This window comes from Phacochoerus africanus, chromosome 14 (assembly GCF_016906955.1).
Source record: "Phacochoerus africanus isolate WHEZ1 chromosome 14, ROS_Pafr_v1, whole genome shotgun sequence".
Lineage (NCBI taxonomy): Eukaryota > Metazoa > Chordata > Mammalia > Artiodactyla > Suidae > Phacochoerus > Phacochoerus africanus.
This window is the reverse complement of record NC_062557.1, coordinates 21,041,823-21,062,257: the sequence shown is the minus strand read 5'-3', so window position 1 is coordinate 21,062,257 and position 20,435 is coordinate 21,041,823. Positions and strand designations below refer to the sequence as shown.

At 54.8% G+C, this 20,435-nt stretch overlaps 2 protein-coding genes across 5 annotated transcripts; one reads left to right on the top strand and one right to left on the bottom strand.

Annotated features, from left to right (window-relative positions):
- Nucleotides 1–347: 347 nt before the first annotated feature.
- On the top strand, nt 348–10,129 carry FKBP10 (FKBP prolyl isomerase 10). Its single transcript, XM_047758161.1, has 10 exons — nt 348–668; nt 4,957–5,102; nt 5,395–5,584; nt 5,688–5,833; nt 6,199–6,388; nt 6,595–6,740; nt 7,590–7,782; nt 8,194–8,336; nt 8,553–8,716; nt 9,076–10,129. Exons 1-10 carry the CDS (start codon nt 427–429, stop codon nt 9,259–9,261), a joined length of 1,746 nt encoding a protein of 581 aa, XP_047614117.1. The 5' UTR covers nt 348–426; the 3' UTR covers nt 9,262–10,129.
- Nucleotides 10,130–11,773: 1,644 nt separating this feature from the next.
- NT5C3B (5'-nucleotidase, cytosolic IIIB) lies at nt 11,774–19,882 on the bottom strand. 4 transcript variants are annotated; one of them, XM_047758057.1, is made up of 9 exons: nt 19,833–19,881; nt 19,510–19,608; nt 18,827–18,896; nt 18,695–18,741; nt 16,819–16,904; nt 15,921–16,010; nt 14,388–14,550; nt 13,111–13,311; nt 11,774–12,284 (listed from the first exon to the last, which is right to left on the bottom strand). In XM_047758057.1, the coding sequence occupies exons 1-9, from the start codon at nt 19,842–19,844 to the stop codon at nt 12,150–12,152; spliced, it is 903 nt and encodes a 300-aa protein (XP_047614013.1). In that variant the 5' UTR covers nt 19,845–19,881; the 3' UTR covers nt 11,774–12,149. The 4 variants fall into 4 exon arrangements, with proteins under 4 accessions (XP_047614013.1, XP_047614015.1, XP_047614014.1 ...); XM_047758059.1 differs by lacking the exon at nt 19,510–19,608 and having other exon boundaries at nt 19,833–19,882; XM_047758058.1 differs by lacking the exon at nt 15,921–16,010.
- Nucleotides 19,883–20,435: the final 553 nt, after the last annotated feature.

Sequence of the window (20,435 nt, the reverse complement as noted above, 5' to 3'; positions counted from 1 at the left end):
CCCCCCCGGAGAGGGGGTCTCCAGACAAAAAAAAAACAAAAAACTCCAAACTTTTTTTTTTAAGTCGGCTCCCTCGGACCTCTCAACTTTCCCGAACTTCCCTCCCTCTCCAGGCCGCAGGTCTCTCGGCCCCCAGAGTGGGGGTGGGAGTAAATCCGGAGTTCTTTGTGGCGGTGCTTTGCTCCCACTCTAGCATTATCTGCCTGGCCCTCCTCCTCCAAGTCCCCCCGCCTTTCCCCCCCGCCCCGCCAGCTCAGTCTTCCCAGCCCCCATTCCACGTGGACCGGCCAGGGCGGGGGTGGGCATGGCGGACAGGAAGAGGGGGAGCCAGCTCTGCGAGGAGGAGGGGGGGAGGAGGAGAGGAGTCTGGCGGCGGCGACTCTCGCTCGCTCGTCCTCACTGCCCGCGGTCCCGGCTCCAGGCACCATGTTCCGCGCGGGGCCCCCCAGCCACACCCTCCGCCGGCTCCCCCTGCTGCAGCTGCTGCTGCTGGCACAGGCCTTGGGGAGGGGGCTGGGCCGCGCCAACCCGGCCGGGGGCCCCCTGGAAGATGTAGTCATCGAGAGGTACCACATCCCCAGGGTCTGTCCCCGGGAAGTGCAGATGGGGGATTTTGTGCGCTACCACTACAACGGTACTTTCGAGGATGGCAAGAAGTTTGACTCGAGGTAATGGGTTGGGTGCCCTCAGACTCACTCTTCCCCCTTCCCTGAGACCCGGCCCAGGCTCCTTCAGTCCTGGGGTTCCCTCGTTGCTGCTTTTAAACGGTATCTGCATTCTCATACACACACCGCGATGGATCCCCTAACCCCAAACCTAGCAGCCTGGGTGGAGGGACTCCTAGACACCCATCTGCCCAGAGACATCCCTGCCCTCAGCTTCAAACCTTTGCCCTTCAAAGGACCCCAGTTTCTTTCACACAAGCTCCCTCTGTTCCCCCAAAAGTGCTTGATAATCAAGGTAAACCGCTCTATTTACTAAGCAGTGCTTTATTTAAAACTTTTGAGGGGGAGGTGGGTTCTGGGCCACAGAGCTGGGGGGAAGGGCATGGTCCCCGCTGCGTGTGAATCCTCCACTGGTCTCAGTCCAGGACCCTTTACCCTTCCATCCACCCGGTCTCCCTTTCTGGTTCCAGTGCTTTTGCCTCTAGAAAAGAGGGAGGAAGTTGGAACTATTTTGGAGGGGTTGGAAGTTTTCAGGAGCCCTTGGGGTAAAGCTGATGGGCATTTTAAGACAATAGGATGGATCCCAGAGTGTCAGACATAGCTTCATGTAGAGACCTTATCTGTCTGTGTGTCACACAGGCCACCCTCTGCTTCTCCAAGGGCTTTCATGCCTCCTTCGCCCTGTAATCCTGCACCCCCATCTCCCTCCATCTTAGCTCTACCAGGCCAGTGCTGCCACCCATCTTGCCAGCCTTGGAGTTTGAGAGACCAGCTTCTGCTCTGGTCTAGGCCTTTGGTATGCTCTGGCAAGTCCTTTTTTCTTTTTTTTTTTGGATGGAGGCAGGTCAGCACTGTATGCCAGCCTCCGTTAAACTTTGGGTGTAGGCCACACACTGAAGCCCCAGCACCACACCCCACGAAGTCAGTCCCCTTTAGACCCTTCCCCCAAATGCATGTCTCAGCCTATAGAAATTAGTGGCCATGGTTTTGGAGGCAGGCAGTATATTAGGTAAGAACAAGAATTCCTGGGGAGTTCCCCTTGTGGCTCAGCAGGTTAAGAACCCGACACGGTGTCCCTGAGGATGTGGGTTCCTTCCCTGGCCTTGCTCAGTAGGTTGAGGACCTGGCGTTGTCACAAGCTGCAGCATAGGTCACAGATGTGGCTTGGATCCTGACTTGCTTCGGTTGTGATACAGGCCGGCATCTGCAGCTCTGATTCGACCCCTAGTCTGGGAACCTCCATATGCTGCAGGTGCGGCCTTAAAAAAAAAAAGTTTTTTTAAAAAGAACCCCTGATGCTAAGACCCTGGGTTCAAAGCCAGGCTGTTATCATGGACATAGGAATTTTACCTCTCTAAGCTTTACTCTCCTCGTGTGAAAAAAGGAGATTAAAAACAGTCTGAAAAAGAGAGTCCTTACTGCCTAAGGTTGATGTAAGGACTGCAGGTGATGAATGAAAGTGAACTTCACACAGTGCCTGGCAGTCTGAAAGCAGGTCCAGTACCCATTAACCTTCACTCTGGAGAGAACTCGGGTTGTGCTTTACTGGTAGACACTTGTTGCCACGCCAGGGCTCTCACCACGGCGCTGTGAAGGAAGCAGGCCAGACATCCAGCCAGCTCACGGGGCAAAATGAGGTTTAGGCAGTAGCCAGGAGTAGCCTTGGAGCCCATGGCTGCCAGGAAGTGGGGGAGGGGTTGGAAGGGGTCCCCTCCCTGATGGGGGCTCAGATGGGGACTTTTGGATCCAGTCTGGGCCCAGTGCGTGCAGTGCTAAGTTTGGAAAACTTTCATAACCCATGGCCCATTCCATCAAAATAATAATCTCCCATCCTTCCTTAACTTCTGAAACTTGGGGTAAATTAAAACTATAACTAAGAGCAAATAAGAGCCATGGCAATTTAATTTTCTTATTCATTTATTTTTTTGTATTTTCTAGGGCCACACCCTCGGCATATGGAGGTTCCCAGGTTAGGGGTCGAATCGGAGCTGTAGCTGCTGGCTTTCGCCAGAGCCACAGCAACTTGAGATCCCAGCCGCATCTGCGACCTATACCACAGATCATGGCAATGCTGGATCCTCAACCCACTGAGCGAGGCCAGGGAACAGACCCGCAACCTCATGGTTCCTAGTCGGGTTCATTAACCACTGCGCCACAATGGGAACTCCGCCATGGCAATTTTAGAATAGGCCTTTTTTGGAGAGCCTCTTGGGGCTCTGTGGGTTAAGAACCCAACATAGTGTCTGTGAGGATGTGGGTTTGATCCCTGGCCTGGCTCAGTGGGTTAAGGATCCAGCATTGCCTCAACCTTCGGTGTAGGTCGCAGATGCAGCTTGGATCCACTGTCAAGGTGGCTGTGGTGGAGGCTGGCAACTGCAGCTCCAATTTGACCCCTAGCCTGGGAACCTCCATGTGCCGAAGGTACGGCTGTAAAAAGAAAAAAAGATTTTTTTAAAAAGAATAGGCTTTTTCAAAATGGAAAACCAATTCCTCTCCCCACCACCTAGCTCTGCTTCCCTTCCCTTTTCTCAATGAGTTGATGGTGGGGTGGCCCAAACATGGGCTTTGGAATTTAGCAGATCAGACCTTAGCTGTGTGACCCTGGACAAGTCACTTGTTCTTTCTTTCTTTTTTCTTTCTTTCTTTCTTTTTTTTTTTTTTTGTCTTTTTGCTATTTCTTTGGGCCGCTCCCTCGGCATATGGAGGTTCCCAGGCTAGGGGTCGATTCTGAGCTGTAGCCGCCAGCCTACGCCAGAGCCACAGCAACGCGGGATCCGAGCCGTGTCTGCAACCTACACCACAGCTCACAGCAACACCGGATCGTTAACGCACTGAGCAAGGGCAGGGACCAAACCCGCAACCTCATGGTTCCTAGTCGGATTCGTTAACCACTGTGCCACGACAGGAACTCTTTCTTTTTTCTTTCTTTCTTTTTTTTTTGTCTTTTGTGTTTTCTTTAGGGCCGCACCTGCGGCATATGGAGGTTCCCAGGCTGGGGGTCAAATCAGAGCTACAGCTTTCGGCCTACGCCACAGCCATAGCCACAGCAACGGGGGATCCTAGCCGTGTCTGTGACCTACACCACAGCTCACGGCAACACCAGATCCTTAACCCACTGAGTGAGGCTGGGATGGAACCTGTAACCTCATAGTTCCTAGTCGGATTTGCTTCCATTGTACCACGACAGAAACTCCACTAGTTCTTTCAAGTCTCAACTTTTCTTATAAGAAAAATGAAATCAGGAGTTCCCATTGGGGCGCAGTGGAAATGAATCTGATTAGTATCCATGAGGTTTTGGGTTCGATCCCTGGCCTCACTCAGTGGTTTAAGGATCCAGAATTGCCATGAGCTGTGGTGTAGGCTGGAGACATGGCTTGGATCCTGCATTGCTGTGGCTGTGGTGTAGACCGGCAGCTGTAGCTCCTATTTGACCCCTAGCCTGGGAACCTCCATATGCCACAGGTGTGGCCCTAAAAAGCAAAAATGAAAACATATATATCTTTAAAAAAAAAAGAAAAGAAAAATGAACTCAATAATGCCCATCCCACAGGGGAGAGAACTAAATAAGATGCTGAGGGAGTTCTTTGGTGGCGCAGCGGGTTAAGGATCTGGCATCATCACTACAGTGGCTCGGGTCACTGTGGTTTGGGTTCAGTCCTTGGCTCAGGAGCTTCCACATGCCATGGACACAGCCAAAAAAAAAAAAAGTAATAAGATAATGATTGCAAAATGCCAAATATTTCATCTGGGTTATCATTCAGCGCTCAAAAACTGGTCCTGGTCCCCTGGGTGCTGTGCTTCCCACTCTGTCAGCAGACAATAGCTGCAAACAAGCCTGTTAAAAGCCCCTGGCCTCCTTAGGGATTTTTTTTTTTTTCTTTTTACAGCCTCGCCTATGGCATATGGAAGTTCCCAGGCTAGGGTTCAAATCAGAGCTGCAACTGCCGGCCTACGCCACAGCCACAGCAACACATCTGGATCTGAGCCACATCTGCCCACGGCAAAGCCAGATCCTCAACCCACTGAGCGAGACCAGGGATTGAACCTGCACTCTCATGGAGGCTATGTCGGGTCCTTAACCCGCTGAACCACAGTGGGAACTCCGGGGACTTCTTTTTGTTACAACCCATCCTATTCAGGTGAGCGTCCCACCTGGGAGGGAGGCTTGAAGCAAGGAGGAGCACATCTGTGTGTAGGCAGGGGGATTGTGTGTAAGCGTGTGTGTGCACCTGTGCATATAGGTGGCCGGGGCAGAGGCCACTGTGTCCCATCAGTCCCCTCCCTCCTCCAGCTATGACCGACACACGTTGGTGGCCATCGTGGTGGGCGTGGGGCGCCTCATCACCGGCATGGACCGGGGCCTCATGGGCATGTGCGTCAATGAGCGGCGACGCCTCATCGTGCCTCCGCACCTGGGCTACGGCAGCATCGGCGTGGGTAAGGAGGGCTGGGGCCCGGCCAAGGGGGTGGAGGACACCAGAAGGCAGAAAACTGCCGCTCAGAGACAGAGAGTGACTTTCCAGGGTCACACCGCACAGGCAGAAGAGTGGCAGGTCTGGGATTAGAGTTTCCTTCTCCTGCCCCTGGGGTGAGAGGAAGGCAGATAACAGGGTCCTTGGTGGGATCCTAGCTTGACAGAAGGGGAACGAGGGATGGTGGAGGGGGAGGCCAAGCAGGATGCTCAGACCTCTACTCTGCCCCCCACTCCTGGGGCCTGCCCCTAACTCAGCGGGGCTCATTCCCCCGGATGCCACCCTCTACTTCGACGTGGTCCTGCTGGATGTGTGGAACAAGGCGGACACCGTGCAGGTGACCACCTTGCTGCGCCCACCCCACTGCCCCCGCATGGTCCAGGACAGCGACTTTGTCCGCTACCACTACAATGGCACGCTGCTGGATGGCACCGCCTTCGACACCAGGTAAGGGCTGGAGGGAGCCTTGGGTTTCTGGGGATGGTGGCACTCAGCAGGGGGTCCGGGAGCCACCCTACCTCTCCTATCAACTCTACCTCATTCTCTGCAGCTACAGCAGGGGCAGCACTTATGATACCTACGTGGGCTCTGGCTGGCTAATCAAGGGCATGGATCAGGGGCTGCTGGGCATGTGTCCTGGAGAGAGAAGGAAGATCATCATCCCTCCATTCCTGGCCTATGGCGAGAAAGGCTATGGTGAGGGCAGGCAGGGACCTGGGGATTCTCTGGAAGTGGGCTGCACACAGTTGTTCAGGTTGTGTACTGCACAAGGACATCTAGCCAAGGAGGCAAGTAGGGACGAAATCTAGCCCTTGGTGATGACTTCCCTAAGAAGAGGTGCTTTATCCTGATTCACACAAAGGCTCAGTATGGGCTGGTGGTGGCTCCTGGGAAAAACTCAGCTTAGGTCTCGCAAGGGAAGAACCAACCCGGGCTGCTGATGAGCAGGAAAGCGCTCTGGAAACCAGGGTTGGCGCCTTTTTGCGTGATGCTCACTTACGCCTCCCTGAGAGCCCTGTTTTGCTCTCCACTTGTATGGTTCAAGCCTATCCCTTCCCCAGGGACTGTGATCCCCCCGCAGGCCTCCCTCGTCTTCCATGTCCTACTGATTGACGTCCACAACCCCAAGGACACTGTCCAGCTGGAGACGCTGGAGCTGCCACCTGGCTGCGTGCGGAGGGCCGTGGCTGGGGACTTCATGCGTTACCACTACAACGGCTCCCTGATGGATGGTACCCTCTTTGATTCCAGGTCAGGGGGGTCCTGAGAAGAACCGCGGGGGCTGGGGAGGGGGGAAGGGCAGAGAAGCCGAGGCTGGAAGGGAACAGCCAGGCTGGAAGGGAAGAGCCGGGTGTGGGTGTGGGCTCACCCGAGGCAGCAGCTGGGGGCGGCTCTCAGCTGCCTGGAAGGGCGGGGCCCCTGTGACGCCCTTGCTGGCCTCCCGCCTTATATCGCAGCTACTCCCGCAACCACACCTACAATACCTACGTGGGGCAGGGTTACATTATCCCCGGGATGGACCAGGGGCTGCAGGGCTCGTGTGCGGGGGAGCGCCGGAGGATCACCATCCCCCCCCACCTCGCCTACGGGGAGAACGGGACTGGTAAGCTTGTTCCCCGTTCCCCAAGCCAACACCCCAGCTCCTGACCTTCCCCCTGACCCGGGAGGGAGGGGTGTGATTCCAGCCACTGCTCTGCCCCCCTCGTCACCAAAACTGGTCCCTGGTCCCCCATCCAACTCTTGCCACAAGGACTCCATCCTTTTCTCCCGGGATGGTCCCCTGCTTCTCGTGTTCCACACTGGAGAAGGGCAGCAACTCCTGAGCTTGGGGAGGGAGGGTGGTTATGGAAGAACAAAAACAGCACAGGCCTAGCAAGTAGAGACCTGGATTTGTGTCTCAGCTTCACTGGAAGCCTCGGTGTGCTCACCTGTAAAATGGGACCAATCACTTTGGTCAGTAAGGGTACGTTATTGAGTGGTTGCAATATATGCGTAAAGGGTTTTCCAACTGGCACGCCCTCCCCCTCCCTTCCCTTCCCCTTCCTCCTCACCCCCCAGAGGTTATTAGAAGAGTTGAGGGAGTTCCTGTTGTGGCTCAGCGGGTTACAAACCTGACTTGGAACCATGAACCATGCAGGTTCGATCCCTGGCCTCGCACAGTGGGTTAAGGATCTGGCGTTGCAGTGAGCTGTGGTGTACGTTGCAGACATGGCTCGGATCCTGCGTGGCTGTGCCTGTGGCATAGGCCAGCAGCTGCAGCTCCGATTCGACCCCTAGCCTGGAAACTCTATATGCCACGAGTGCGGCACTTAAAAAAAAAAAGTTGACTCTGTGGACAAACATCCTATCCTTATTGAAGACCCCAGGACAGGGAAGGTCTAGGGGCTGCTGTGGGGACCTAAAGCAGCCGCTCTTAGACCCCAGCTGATCCACAACCCCATTTTGGCCCCAGGAGAAAAGATCCCTGGCTCCGCTGTGCTGATCTTCGATGTCCACGTCATCGACTTCCACAACCCTGCGGATCCCGTGGAAATCAAGACACTGTTCCGGCCCCCCGAGCCCTGCAACGAGACGGCCAAGCTCGGGGACTTTGTTCGCTACCACTACAACTGCTCTCTGCTGGATGGCACCAGGCTCTTCTCCTCGTGGGTCTGGGGCAGGGCCAGGGCTGGGCAGGTGGGTGGGCCCAGGCATGGGGAGTCCTCCTGGCAGCACCCACACTCTGGCTTCCCTCCCACGTTCCCACCTACGCGGGAGGAGGGAGCACAAGGAGCTGAAACTCCGCAGACAAAGGGAGGGTGAAGCGAGCGGTGGGGGGAGCTGCTAGCTCCATTCTATGGAGGGAAAGTGGAGCAGCAAGAGATGAGCCCAGGGCCGCAGTTCAGGGCGGCGGCAAGATGAGAGGGGGTCCTATCTCTGAACCGCTGGGCCCCTGCACCTGCCCTGTGGGGCTGCACCAGGAGTGACTTGGGAACTGGGCCGGCTGGGGACAATGGGAGGTGAACTGGCAGGGGGACAAGGGTGGCCACTGACCTGGGAATCTGCTCTCCCTCCAGCCATGACTACGGGGCCCCTCAGGAGGCAACTCTGGGGGCTCACAAGGTGATCGAAGGCCTGGACACGGGCCTGCAGGGCATGTGTGTGGGAGAGAGGCGGCAGGTTGTGGTCCCCCCACACCTGGCCCACGGAGAGAGCGGAGGTGAGCGGCAGACTGGCCTCCTCTCTGCCCCTGCCCGCCTGGGGCTTTGACAGCTGGTGGGAGGAGGGAAGCCTTCCAGAGGGTTCTTTAAACATCCCATGCCCCCCTGTCCAGCCCCCAAGGGGGGTTAACTGAAGCCTGCAGGCCGGGAGCACACTGCGCAGGCTGCTGGGAAAGGGGACCCAGCCCCTCCCCTTCTCTCCTCCCTCCCTCCAGCCCGAGGGGTCCCTGGCAGTGCGGTGCTGCTGTTTGAGGTGGAGCTGGTGTCCCGGGAGGATGGGCTGCCCACGGGCTACCTGTTTGTGTGGCACGAGGACCCTCCTGCCAACCTGTTTGAAGACCTGGACCTCAACAAGGATGGCGAGGTGTCCCCGGAGGAGGTGGGTGAGAAGGTCGCTCCTTCTAATAACCACTCCCATGCTGTCGCCCTTGCATGGTGGCCTCCAACAAGAACACAGTGCATGTCCGCTGTCCTGTCTGCACCCGTGTTCCCACCCTTCTGCAGGTCACTATGCCTTAAGTCCCTCATCCCTGCCCTTCCCTGTGGCCCACGCAGCCCGTTACCCTCATGGCTGCCTGTCCCTCGTGCACGCCCTCCGCCCTGGCCCCACTCAGGACCCGCGCCAGCGTTCCTCCTTGGTCCCCACCGGCTGGCTTCCACCTCGGAACCCTTCCCAAGGCCACCACGGCTGCTCCCGCGAGACGCTCACTCTCCCCTCCTCGGCTCTCCTCGCCCCAGTTCTCCACCTTCATCAAGGCCCAAGTCAGTGAGGGCAAAGGACGCCTCTTGCCGGGCCAGGACCCAGAGAAAACCATAGGAGACATGTTCCAGAATCAGGATCGCAACCAGGATGGCAAGATCACGGTCGAGGAGCTCAAGCTGAAGTCCGATGAAGACCAGGAGCGAGTCCATGAGGAGCTCTGAAGGGCAGAGGCCGGGCCCGAATGCAAAGGCCCACGTCCTAGGGGCACAGTTGGGCAGTGGGGCTGACTTTCCAACAGTCACCCTCCCCTCTGCTGGGATGAGGTCTGGAAGCATCTAAAAAGTGGCCAGAGGGGACAGCTCTGGTCTTCCCACTGCCCCAGAGGAACATCCACGGCACAGGCCTCTGTTCGGTTTTTCTCTTCCAACCCCAAACCCCTTCCTTAAAAGCTTCGGAGTTACAAAGCCAATGTGGGCACCGGCGGGCTCTGGAGGTTGGCCAAGGCCACTGCTGGGCCTGGCCCAGATCTCCCCTCTATCACCAGCCGCTGAACAAGGCCAAGCTCACCGTGTCTTCATCTCCCCCGACTTCCCCTTTGCCTCTACTGTTCCTCACCATCCTCGAACCCCCGCCTGTAGTCCCCTTCCTCCGTCCTGGCAACTCCCCAGGACATGGGCCTCCAGCTTCCCTCTCTGCTCTGGCTGGTTCCTAGGGAAGGGGCGGTTCCAGGAGGGCAGCCCTACCTCACCTGTCCTGTTCCCCCCTCGCTGTGTCCAGTGGTAGCTTAGGTGCCACCAGGATGCTGCAGGTCAAGGCTGGGTTTTATGTCCCCTTTCATCCCTAAAGAAGGCTGCCTTCTCTAGGAGCCAAGGCACAGGAAAAAAATCGAAGGTGGGTCATGAAGAAACCTACTTGCCTGGGCCCGAGGGCTATGAAATCCTTGGTTCAGGGCTCAGATAAACGTGGACGAGGGGGCTCACTGCGGGCTGTGAGGGGTGAAAGGGAGGTGGGCAGAGCTCTGCACACTCAAAAGACGAAACTGGTGTCAGATCCCTTTCTCCTTTGTGCCAAATAAAAGACTAAACCAAAGGCCTTGGCATGTGGTCTTTCTGGGGCGGAGGCCCTTAGACCCAGACGTTGGCAGGAAGGGGAACAAAGCAGGCTGTCTCCTCGGCCCGTCAGATCCAGACCCGGTGTCCCCAGGTCTTGGCCTGCAGGAGAGGCCTGAAGATGTGATGCTGGTTGTCTCAGCTAAACGGAAAAACAAGATCCCTCAGCTCAAACACAACATAGAAAGCTTGGATTAAATTGAACTGTACAGGTCAGATTCCTTTTTCATAGATTTTTTTCATTTTCTGGGCTGCACATGTGGCACATGGAGGTTCCCAGGCTAGGGGCTGAATCAGAGCTGCAGCTGCCACAGCAGCACATCTGGATCTGAGCCACATCTGTGACCTACACCACAGCTCACGGCAACGCCAGACCCTTCACCCACTGAGTGAGGTTAGGGATGCAACCTGTCTCCTCATGGATACTAGTTCATAACCCACTGAGCCACAGCGGGAACTCCCCATAGATGGGCTCTAATACCATATCCCCGCCTCTCCTGGCTGCCAGCTGTTAACCACCTGCCCCGTGCGCCTCCCTCCTGCCACAAAGAAACTGCTGGTGTCCTGAGGGAGGAGTTGCTTCAGCCACCAGTCAGGCCATCTGCCCTCAGCTGCCTTGCCTGGACTCTGGCCAGTGCCACAGAGAAGACCCAAGGCACCCAAGGAGGGGGAAACGCGGGAGTGCTTGGGAGACGAAATGACTGGACTGGACCTGAACTTGCCCAAGACCCCCTAAGATGTAGCTGCTCCCCACAGCCGCCAGTGACTGACACTCCCGGTGCCAAGGCATCCAGAAAGTACCTCCGGGCCTGATGGTGGCTGCAGATCCAGCCTCCAAACCTAACAGCACCACCGGTACTAAGCCGGCACGGAGGCAGCGTGATGCAGGAGAGAAGGCCAGCTCTGGTCAGAAACAATGCAAACCTGGCTCAAGTTCCCTGAACTTTGGACCTTCCAAGTCATCTGAATGGACCTGCACCTCCTGCAGGGTCACCACGAGGACTAAACAGCACGCCTCTGGGTGCACACAGCAGGGGAGTCAACCCTCCCATTACCTTCCCTTCAGAGCTTCGGATAAACTGCTCCAGCAGCCAGGCAGGCAGGTAAGGAAATGACTGTGACTTTGTCCAGAGTGCCTGCTCCTTTCAGGTCCCCACACTCAGCCTCCTTAAGTCATCGGTTTTAGCGGCCCTGGGCCCACAGATGGAGGAGGAAGGATGGGAGCCAAGGGCACAAGAGGAAATCCACATAAAGAGGGGGCTTTGCAGGAAGTTAAGGATTTGGCTTTGCTGTAGCTGCAACCTGCACCACAGCTGCAACAGTGGTATGGGTTCAATCCCTGGCCCTGGATATTTCCTATACCACAGGTGTGGCCAAAATAAAGCAAAAAGAAAAAAAAAAGTGGGGGCCATGCAGACAGGGACAGCCAGATGCAGCTGATCCGACCAAATTTCAAGTTTAACGGACAGCTGCAAAAGAATCAAAGTCAAACCAGAGGGTCTCCTGGGCTAATTCAGTGGTTTCCAAACTGTGTTCCTGGGGCCCTAGCAGCTTTCTGGAGGTTCCTGCGCCTCCAGGGCCAGGAGGTACAGACCCTGCCACCTGCTGCCCCCAAGTCAGAACAGGCATTTTGTCCTTTTTTTTATTTTGGTTTATTTCACATATCAGATTTGTTTGAAGAATAGCTTCCCGTGTTGAAAACTTCTGGACAAAAGGATCCCTGGACCAAATGACTCCTAAAGGGCTAAAACCACGTATGTCCACAGTTCATCTGGAATGGTTGTTGTTGCTCTCCTGCCTGGCAAGGCTCCCTCAAGCCTCTGGAGAACACAAACGAAGGGGCCGGGAAAAGGAGGGACGGGCGAGGGCCAGCTGCTCCCGCCACCCAGGACTTGTCTCTGCTCTACATGCACAGGGAGGAGCAGCGCTCAGAGCAGGGCAGCTTCGGCAGAGGCTCCCTCTCCATCACAGCCCGAAGGGCCGTGGCCTCGCGCATGCCCTCAGGGGCCCTGCATCTCTGTCCAGTCCTCCTGCTGCAGGATGTGCTGCAGCAGCCCGTTGACCACGTCCAGTGTCTCGTCCTTCTCCAGCACGATGTCATAGGAGTCCATGTAGCGCTCTCGCCACTCTTCCACCTGCCCGGGGAGCAGAGACTGAGAGTCCCCCAAACACTCTGCCCTCAGCCCCTGTAGAGCACCTGCGGCTGGAGACGAGGGCATTCAAGCTGAGACTCCCCAAGAGAAGTTCAAGGTTCCTGGGACCTGCCCTTTGGAGACACAGATGGCCCTGGGCGCAGGCTGCCCCAGTTAACCCCGGGGTCGGGTTCAAAAGGACAGTCCCAGGGATTAGAAGCAAAAAACCAGATGTTGCCTCTAATCTGTCTGGACTGAATTTTGACAAAGCTTCAGCACCGGCTTGGCTGAGGGTGGGGATGGCTGGCCTTCCAGCCTGACCCCACACAGTGACCATCTGTGACCATCTTTTCACCCCATCTACCTCTGGTCTGTTCTTCTGTTTTCCTTCTCTAAATTATAAACCCACATCCTGAAAGCCAAGGTCTCCCATTTCCATCATGCCTTACAGCTATGATTTAGGGGCACTGGTAATCAGCCCCAACCACTTTCTAAACTAGGTCACCTTGGGCAGGTTACTTAACCCCCTGGCCTCAGTTTCCTCATTTGTAAACTGGGTCTGAGAGTCACGACATCGAAGTATGACTGTACAGAATAACTGGCACATGGCGAGCACTCAGTAAGTGTGGGTTCTGAGGACGTGCTCTGACCTGTGGGTCACACCACGTATGGCGCGCACAGCTGTAACCACTGGGCATCTCTCCTGTTTCCGAGGAGACTCTGGCTTGTGTCTGACCTCTAAGACTTCGCCCAGGGCCTGGCCCACAGAAGGTGTTCAATAAGCACGTGTTCATAGGAATCGAAGCGCCCGGGTCCCCTAGCTACCTACCTTGTCATTTAGGAAGCCGATCTTGAGAATGTTCTCCACACCAGGAACCCCATCGGCCATAGTAAGGTCCCCCAGGGAGTCTCCCAGCAGGAGGATGTTGGTTTTGCCCTGAAGCTGCTGGAAGAAGCTGGAATTCTCACACACGGAGCTGTTCTTGTTGTAGGTGTGTATGAGCTGGCCCTTGAATCCCTTTAGGAAACCCTAAATAAGAGAGAGACAGAACGGCTACAGGGGACCCATCTCGGGCCAGTTTTCCACCATCTCTGCCACAGAGGAAAGAGGATCCTGAAAGCCAAAGACAATGCCAAAACTTCGTTGTAGTGGACACTAGGGGTCAGCGAGCTAAGGCCCATGGGCTAGATTTGGCCTACGTTTGTAAATGAAGTTTTATTGGGACACGGCCGGGTCCACTTGTTACATCTTGTCTGTGGCTGCTTTTCTGTGTGACAAAAGTACTGTGACAGAGAGCATATTGCCCACAAAGCCTAAGGTATTTGTTACCTGATCTTTTATAGAAAAAGTTTACAAGCCCTGGTTTAAACTAACAGGGACCATCAAATACTGTTGATCACCTACTGTGGGGGAAGCACGAAGCCCATAATACAAGCACTGCCCTGGCTACAGGCGTGCTGACCCCGCCACGGGCCACAATCTAACCACAGGTCAAAGGGATGAAATTTCCAGCCCTGGTTTTAAGGGGAAGAAGCCAGAGCCATGGGTGAGTCAGAGCAGCCCTCCTCTGGCTCAAAAAAACAAGCCCGGGGAGTTCACGTCGTGGCTCAGCGGTAACAAACCCAACTAGGATCCATAAGGATGCAGGTTTGATCCTTGGCCTCACTCAGTGGGTTAAAGATCCAGCGTTGCTGTGGCTGTGGTGTAGGCTGGCAGCTGCAGCTCTGATTCAACCTCTAGCCTGGGAACTTCCACGTGCTACAGGTATGGCTGTAAAAAAGCAAAAAAAAAAGAAGAAGAAAAACAAGTCCAAGTCCAGGCCCTTGAGTACCTAGGATGGCACCTAGCCCATGAGAGTGACACAGAGCCTGGCTGACGCTGAAACTAGGTCCTCTCTGGCACAGAGCAACTGTTGGCCAAACGCCCAAGAATGGGTCCTTTAAAAGCAACTGTCTTTAACTGGCGTTAATAGATAAATACCTGCAAAGAAGCCAGCAGGCCTTCACCTCTCCTTTCTTCCTCCCATCAGGCTTAACATTTAGGGGGAAGCACCCTAGCTGGCTGTCCTCCGCCCCCCGTCCCAGCCCAAATGAGATGTGGCTCACCTCTTCGTCAAACTCCATGTAGTTAGACACAACGTGAATGTTGGGGTGGAACACTCTCCTCTGCCGAATAATCTCTTCCAGGACATCGCCAATGCCCGCGGAAAAGATGAGAAGGGGAACGTGGTTCTGGGAGAGGGTGTGGAAGAACGTCTTGTAGCCATCCCTGAAAAAGATGAATCGTTCTGAAATGGCCTCTGTGACTGTTCTTAATTCTCTATTTGGGCTACATATGTTTTAATTTTTTAAAACCTTTTTTTTTTGCTATTTTCGGGCTGCACTGGCAGCATATGGAGGTTCCCAGGCTCGGGATCTAATCGGAGCTACAACTGCCGGCCTACACCATAGCCACAGCAACGTGGGATCCGAGCCGCATCTGCGACCTACACCGCAGCTCACGGCAACGCCAGATCCTTGACCCACTGAGCAAGGCCAGGGATCAAACCCAGGTTCTCATGTCCGCTAGTCGGGTTCGTTAACCACTGAGCCATGAAGGGAACTCCAAAAAACATTTTAAATTGAGGCATAAAACACATGGAGTAAATGCTAAAGTGCACCCATCTTAAGTGTTCAGCTCAATTAATATTTACATTATGTCTCCACCCATGTAATTACTCAGCAGATCAAGGTTCCCTCACGTCCCTTCCCTGTCAAGGCCATCACCCCAATCATCACCACTCATTACTTCTGCCTGCCCCCAAACCTCATATAAATGAGCCCATATATGTTTGTTTCTGGATTATTTTGCCTGAGCAAAATATAACCAGGCAGCTCTCCCCGGGGAGCTTCACCAGGGAACACCCCAAACCCACCCGGCACTTACTGGGTCTGCACGTGTCTGTTCTCCTGGCTTTCCGTGAGCTAGCCCCTCTCCTTCCTCTACGCGCCCCCATCCCTCCTCCACTAAAGAGCACTCCAGCTGAGAGCTGCACTGTGACGGCCACCGATGATCAAGGGGCCTGGGCCAACTCCCATGTCTGGATAAAGAACACCAGTCACCCGAGTTCCCATTGTGGCTCAGCGGGTTACAAACCCGACTAGTATCCACGAGGATGAGGGTTCGATCCTTGGCCTCGCTTAGTGGGTTAAGGATCCCGCATTGCTGTGGCTGTGGTGTAGGCCGGCAGCTGCAGCTCCAATTCAAAGGTACAGCCTAGGAACTTCCATATGACACAGGTAAGCCCTAAAAAGCAAAGTAAACAAACAAAAAAGAACGCCAGTCACCATGAGAACCCTAAAAGTCCTTTTCTCATTGGGAAAAATGAGCTGGACGCTGCTTGTTCTAGGAGCTGGAGCCCTGGTCATGGTCACATCACATCCACCATCAGCACACTGTGTCCTAGGCCATACGCAGGGGTAGAAGACGCTCTGGCTGTGCCCAGAGAGGAAAAGCAAGACCTCCGCAGCAGCCACTAGCAGTGTCAGGTCTCTTCTGACTCTCCCAGCAACTGTCTCCTCTCCACTCCGGCCTCTCCTCTGAGAGCAAAGCCATCCCACACAGTCTGGCAGCAAGGTTCACCAAAGCAGGCAGCTCACCTAAGCATGGCGCTGGATTCTCTCACCACCTGGGCTATCTGAAACTTCTGAATCCTCTGCTGGCACAGGAGATCGTGTGCTTTGGTCCACCTGGAAACAGACATCTCACAAAACCCCAAATTCAAACACTAAGTAAAGTGTCCTTTCCCACCTCGGGGCTGAGCCCCCTCTAGAGTAACTGACAGAGATGGCCCCATTCTCTCCCCCAGAACCATTTCCTCGAGGGCCCTTAAAGGAAGAGGGTGAAACAACAGCACAGCAGACGAGAGCTGGGTGAGCGGCTGCTGGCGTCAAAGCTCTTCCGAATCCCTCCTCTGTGACAGAACTGGGGCTCTGCCTAATGATAACTAGTTTCCTTAGGAGGGTTATCTCCCCAGAGCACTTATTCCCAGAGGTCCTGTTGTGGCTCAGAGGGTTAAGAAGCTGACTAGTATCCATGAGGACTCAAGTTCAATTCCTGGGGGGCTCAGTGGGTTAAGGATCTGTCTTTGCCGCAAGCTGCGTTGTAGGTTGCAGATGGGGCTCGGATCCAGCATTGCTGTGGCTGTGGGGTAGGCCAGCAGCTGCAGCTCTGACTCGACCCCTAGCCTGGGAACCTCCATATGCTGCAGATACAGCCCTAAAAAGGAGAAAAGAAAAAAAAGCACTTATTCCCTAAAACTAAGGGGCTTCTAACTCATTCCAAGGATTCTCAGTAAACCCTCTACTCTAGCAGAAGCCACGAATAGCCTGGCTGTGTTGGACCGTTTGTTCTCACAGGAGGGCTTGTGGCATTCAGCTGATAAGCTCTTAGTAAGATAAAGGAGCCTGCAGCTGCCCAAAGCTCAGGAAAATTATGCCCCCTTCCAGACTAATCCACCGTGAGGGCCAGAGGTGTTTCACCACCACCATCACTTACCACTCCACCATGTGGGGTAACTTCTCTTTGATGGTCCGGTCTGGGTCAATCTCAATTGGATAATAGTGGTGGAGAAGCGCTTTGAGCTGTGACGGCCAAAGGAAGAGAAAAGCCATTAGTCCACATCAAGTTTACCCAGCAGAGTCCTACGGTCCAGCCTGAGGATGCAGATGATGCAGCTTCAGGAGAGGGAGTGCCTGGATCTGCAGAGCTGGCCAGCCCTCTGCACTCCCCCAAGACAGTGAGATAGCATCAACAACACAAAGAGCTATGGCTATCAGATGCCAGGCTTACTGGAACTGTGCTGCTGCTGCTGTTGTTGTAAATTAGCTCAGGCATCAGCATTGAATCGTTAAGAACTGATTAAATGGGGATTTCCCGTCGTGGCTCAGTGGTTAATGAATCCGACTAGGAACCATGAGGTTGAGGGTTCGATCCCTGGCCTTGCTCAGTGGGTTAAGAATCTGGCATTGCCATGAGCTGTGGGGTAGGTCGAAGACTAGGCTTGGGTCCCGAGTTGCTGTGGCTCTGGTGTAGGCTGGCGGCTACAGATCCAATTCGACCCCTAACCTGGGAACCTCCATATGTCGCAGAAGCGGCCCTAGAAAAGACAAAAAAAAAAAAAAAAGACCTCATTAAATGCTGTACTTTCCCAGATGTGGTATACTTCCTCAGGTGGAAGGCAAGATAGCTTTAGGGAGGCACATGGATAAAAGCACTTTTATTTTAGTGCTTTGGGATGTGTGGGTTTTTTTTGGTTTGTTTGTTTGTTTTTTTGTTTTTTAGGGCTGCATCTTCAACACATGGAAGTTCCCAGGCTAGGGGCAGAATCAGAGCTACAGCTGCTGGCTTACACAACAGCCAGAGCAATGCTGGATCCAAGCCACATCTACGACCTACACCACAGTTCACGGCAACACGGGATCCTTAACCCACTGAGTGAGGCCAGGGATCAAATGAGCGTTCTCATGGATACTAGTCGGATTCGTTTCTGCTGCGCCACAATGGGAACTCCCAGGACGCATTTTAATGTAATGTGAGAAAAAGAAAACTAGCACATCAAACTCGTGCTTTCATAAAGATTGTTTCTTTTCCAAGTTAAGTGCCTTCAGATCTTTAAAAGCATGACAATTTACACACATCTGGCAAAAATCATGAAAGTGGAACTAGAAGACTAGTTTGGGACACATCATGTTTGGGGATAACTCCACCACACTGCCAATGTCAAGAGGACAACCTCACGGGAGTCTCCACGTGCACGTTCTCTGGCTAAGGCTACCTTCCACAACCAGGACCTTCGGTGCTCTAGGGGGGGCCACTTCGGGCATCATACGAAATCAGTCAACAACAGAGCACAATAAAAATGGGAATTGACTGAGCAAAGAATTTTAATTTTAATATGCACATCATCTCGGAATATATGAGATCAAATGGGGCCCCTGACCATTAGTCCAAAAGATTAAATACAAAGACGGGTAAAGGCAGAACGCCCAAAATGTGTTAAAATTCTCAGTGTTTCTTTTCTTTTTTTTCACTTTTTAGGGCCGAACCCAAGTCATGTGGAAGTTCCCAGGCTAGGGGTCAAATCAGAGCTTCAGCGGCCAGCCTACACCATAGCCATGGCAGCATTGGATCCAAGCTACATCTGCGACCAACGCTGAAGCTTGCAGCAATGCCCAGTGAGGCCAGGGATCAAACCCACAACCTCGTGGACACTGTGTCGGGTTCTTAACCTGCTGAGCCACAATAGGAATTCCCATCACAACAATTAAAAAAAAAAAATTTCATATTTTAAGGTCTCTATCCTGGAATCTTTGAGGAACCATTTGACATAGGACATGTTAGCTATTTCTGAGCAAAGAAGGGAGTAACCCACCTCTTTCCGGCACTCCTCACTGATGATCTTGCTGTTATCCAGAATATCTGCAAAAACACAGAACTCCTTTTACTTGCCCTTTAGAAGTCATCATCTGTCAAGCCCAAGAAAGCAAGCTAGTTTGTGACTTACTGTAAGAAGAAGGGCATCGCTTTCCATTATATGTAAACCTGCTCAAGGTCATGTCAAAATCAGAAATGACCTAAAATGCAAAAGAGAGATGATGCCTAGACAGGCTCCTTCAGGCATGGCCCCGTGCCAGCCTGGAAGGTGATTAAGGAAGTCTGAGCGGCCAGTGCCCAGCCCTGGGCAAAGCCCTGGGGGAGTTAGGGAGGGCAGCAGAGGGAAGGAAGAACTAGTCCTAGTTAGTATCAGTTGTAACCCTTAAGACACTCAGCCACGTTGAGGGTGGGGGTGGGGACTGCACCATCAGGACTCCTTCCACTCTTTCAGTAGCACCCGGCTCAATGCTCTGGTCTTTCCTAAGAGGCCTCCATCTTCTGGCCCATCCCAGCCCTGCACATTCTTGGAGAGCCCACCAACCTCGGCTGGTGTGGACAGTGAGGCCCGAAGCCTGGTGTGAGATGCTTTCTACAGCATGACATTATTGAGAAATTTGGTATTTAGGTTTTTCGGGTAGGTGGGCTCTCCCGCAAGGCAAGACAGTTCTGCCCTCCGGACCCTGGCCATTTCTAGGGGCTGAGGGCTTGCTTGCAGGTGTGCGCAGTGATGCGGGAAGGCACACTGGGCAGGCCACCTTCCCAGTCACCCCCCACCCCACCCGGCCGCCCCGACCTAGCTCCCCACCGCGGTACCTGTAAGCGGTCTCCTCCGCCCTTGCGGAGGGCGCCCACGATCTCCTGCACCCGCCCGGGCTGCCGCATCAGGACCGTGGCCTTCATCAAGGGGCTCACCTGTCCCGAGATCCGAGAGAACTGCTGACCCTGACACCGCGCTGGGCCCAGGGGGGACCTGGCAAGGCCGGGCCGGGGGCGCGGGGGGGCAAGCGGGGACTCTGGCCGGGCCTGGGCATCTACCGGCCGCGGTGACGCGGCGGAACCCAGGCGGCCTGAGGGGGGTCTCGGAGCGCCCGGGGGGTCTGGGCCCGCCCCAGGCCGGTCTCCTCCTCCTGCCTCACCTCCTCCTCCATGGCGCTTGCCGGCCGGTCGGCGGCGGGAGGACAACGACCGCCCCTTAGGCCGCACTGCGCAGGCGTCGCCTACGGCCGGGGCGGGCCCGAGGGAGGGGGCGGGGACTAGGGTGCAGGAGGCGGGCCCGAGGCTGCGGGGGGCGGGGCGGGGCGGGGCGGGGCGGGGCAGGCGCCCTTCCCAGGGGTTTGTGAGGCAGTGTGTGAAGACCTTGCTTGAGGGCCTCATGCAAAAGATGGGGAGGGTACCAAGAGGCTGGGGTAACGTGGGTACCACTCTTTTTAGGGCAAAAAACTCTAGCCTGAGTGGTCATTTCCAGGCTTCCAGTTTGCATGACAAAAAAGTGGCAGAATGGGAGGGGATGTGAAGGAGCCATAAAGCGAGTTCTGTTGAACATCCTGAAGGTGCTGCCTTCACGGAGCCCACTCCCCATCACAGAAGATAAGTGACCCACATCCAGGAGGCAGAAGGCCCTTGACAGCCGGGCCAGAATGAAAGCCCATCAGTTTTACTTCTCCCTTCTGCCTCCTCTGACTTGGTTTCCTTGAACTCAGCTTCTGGGGATCCAAGTGCTGAGCTGTGGAAGAAGATAG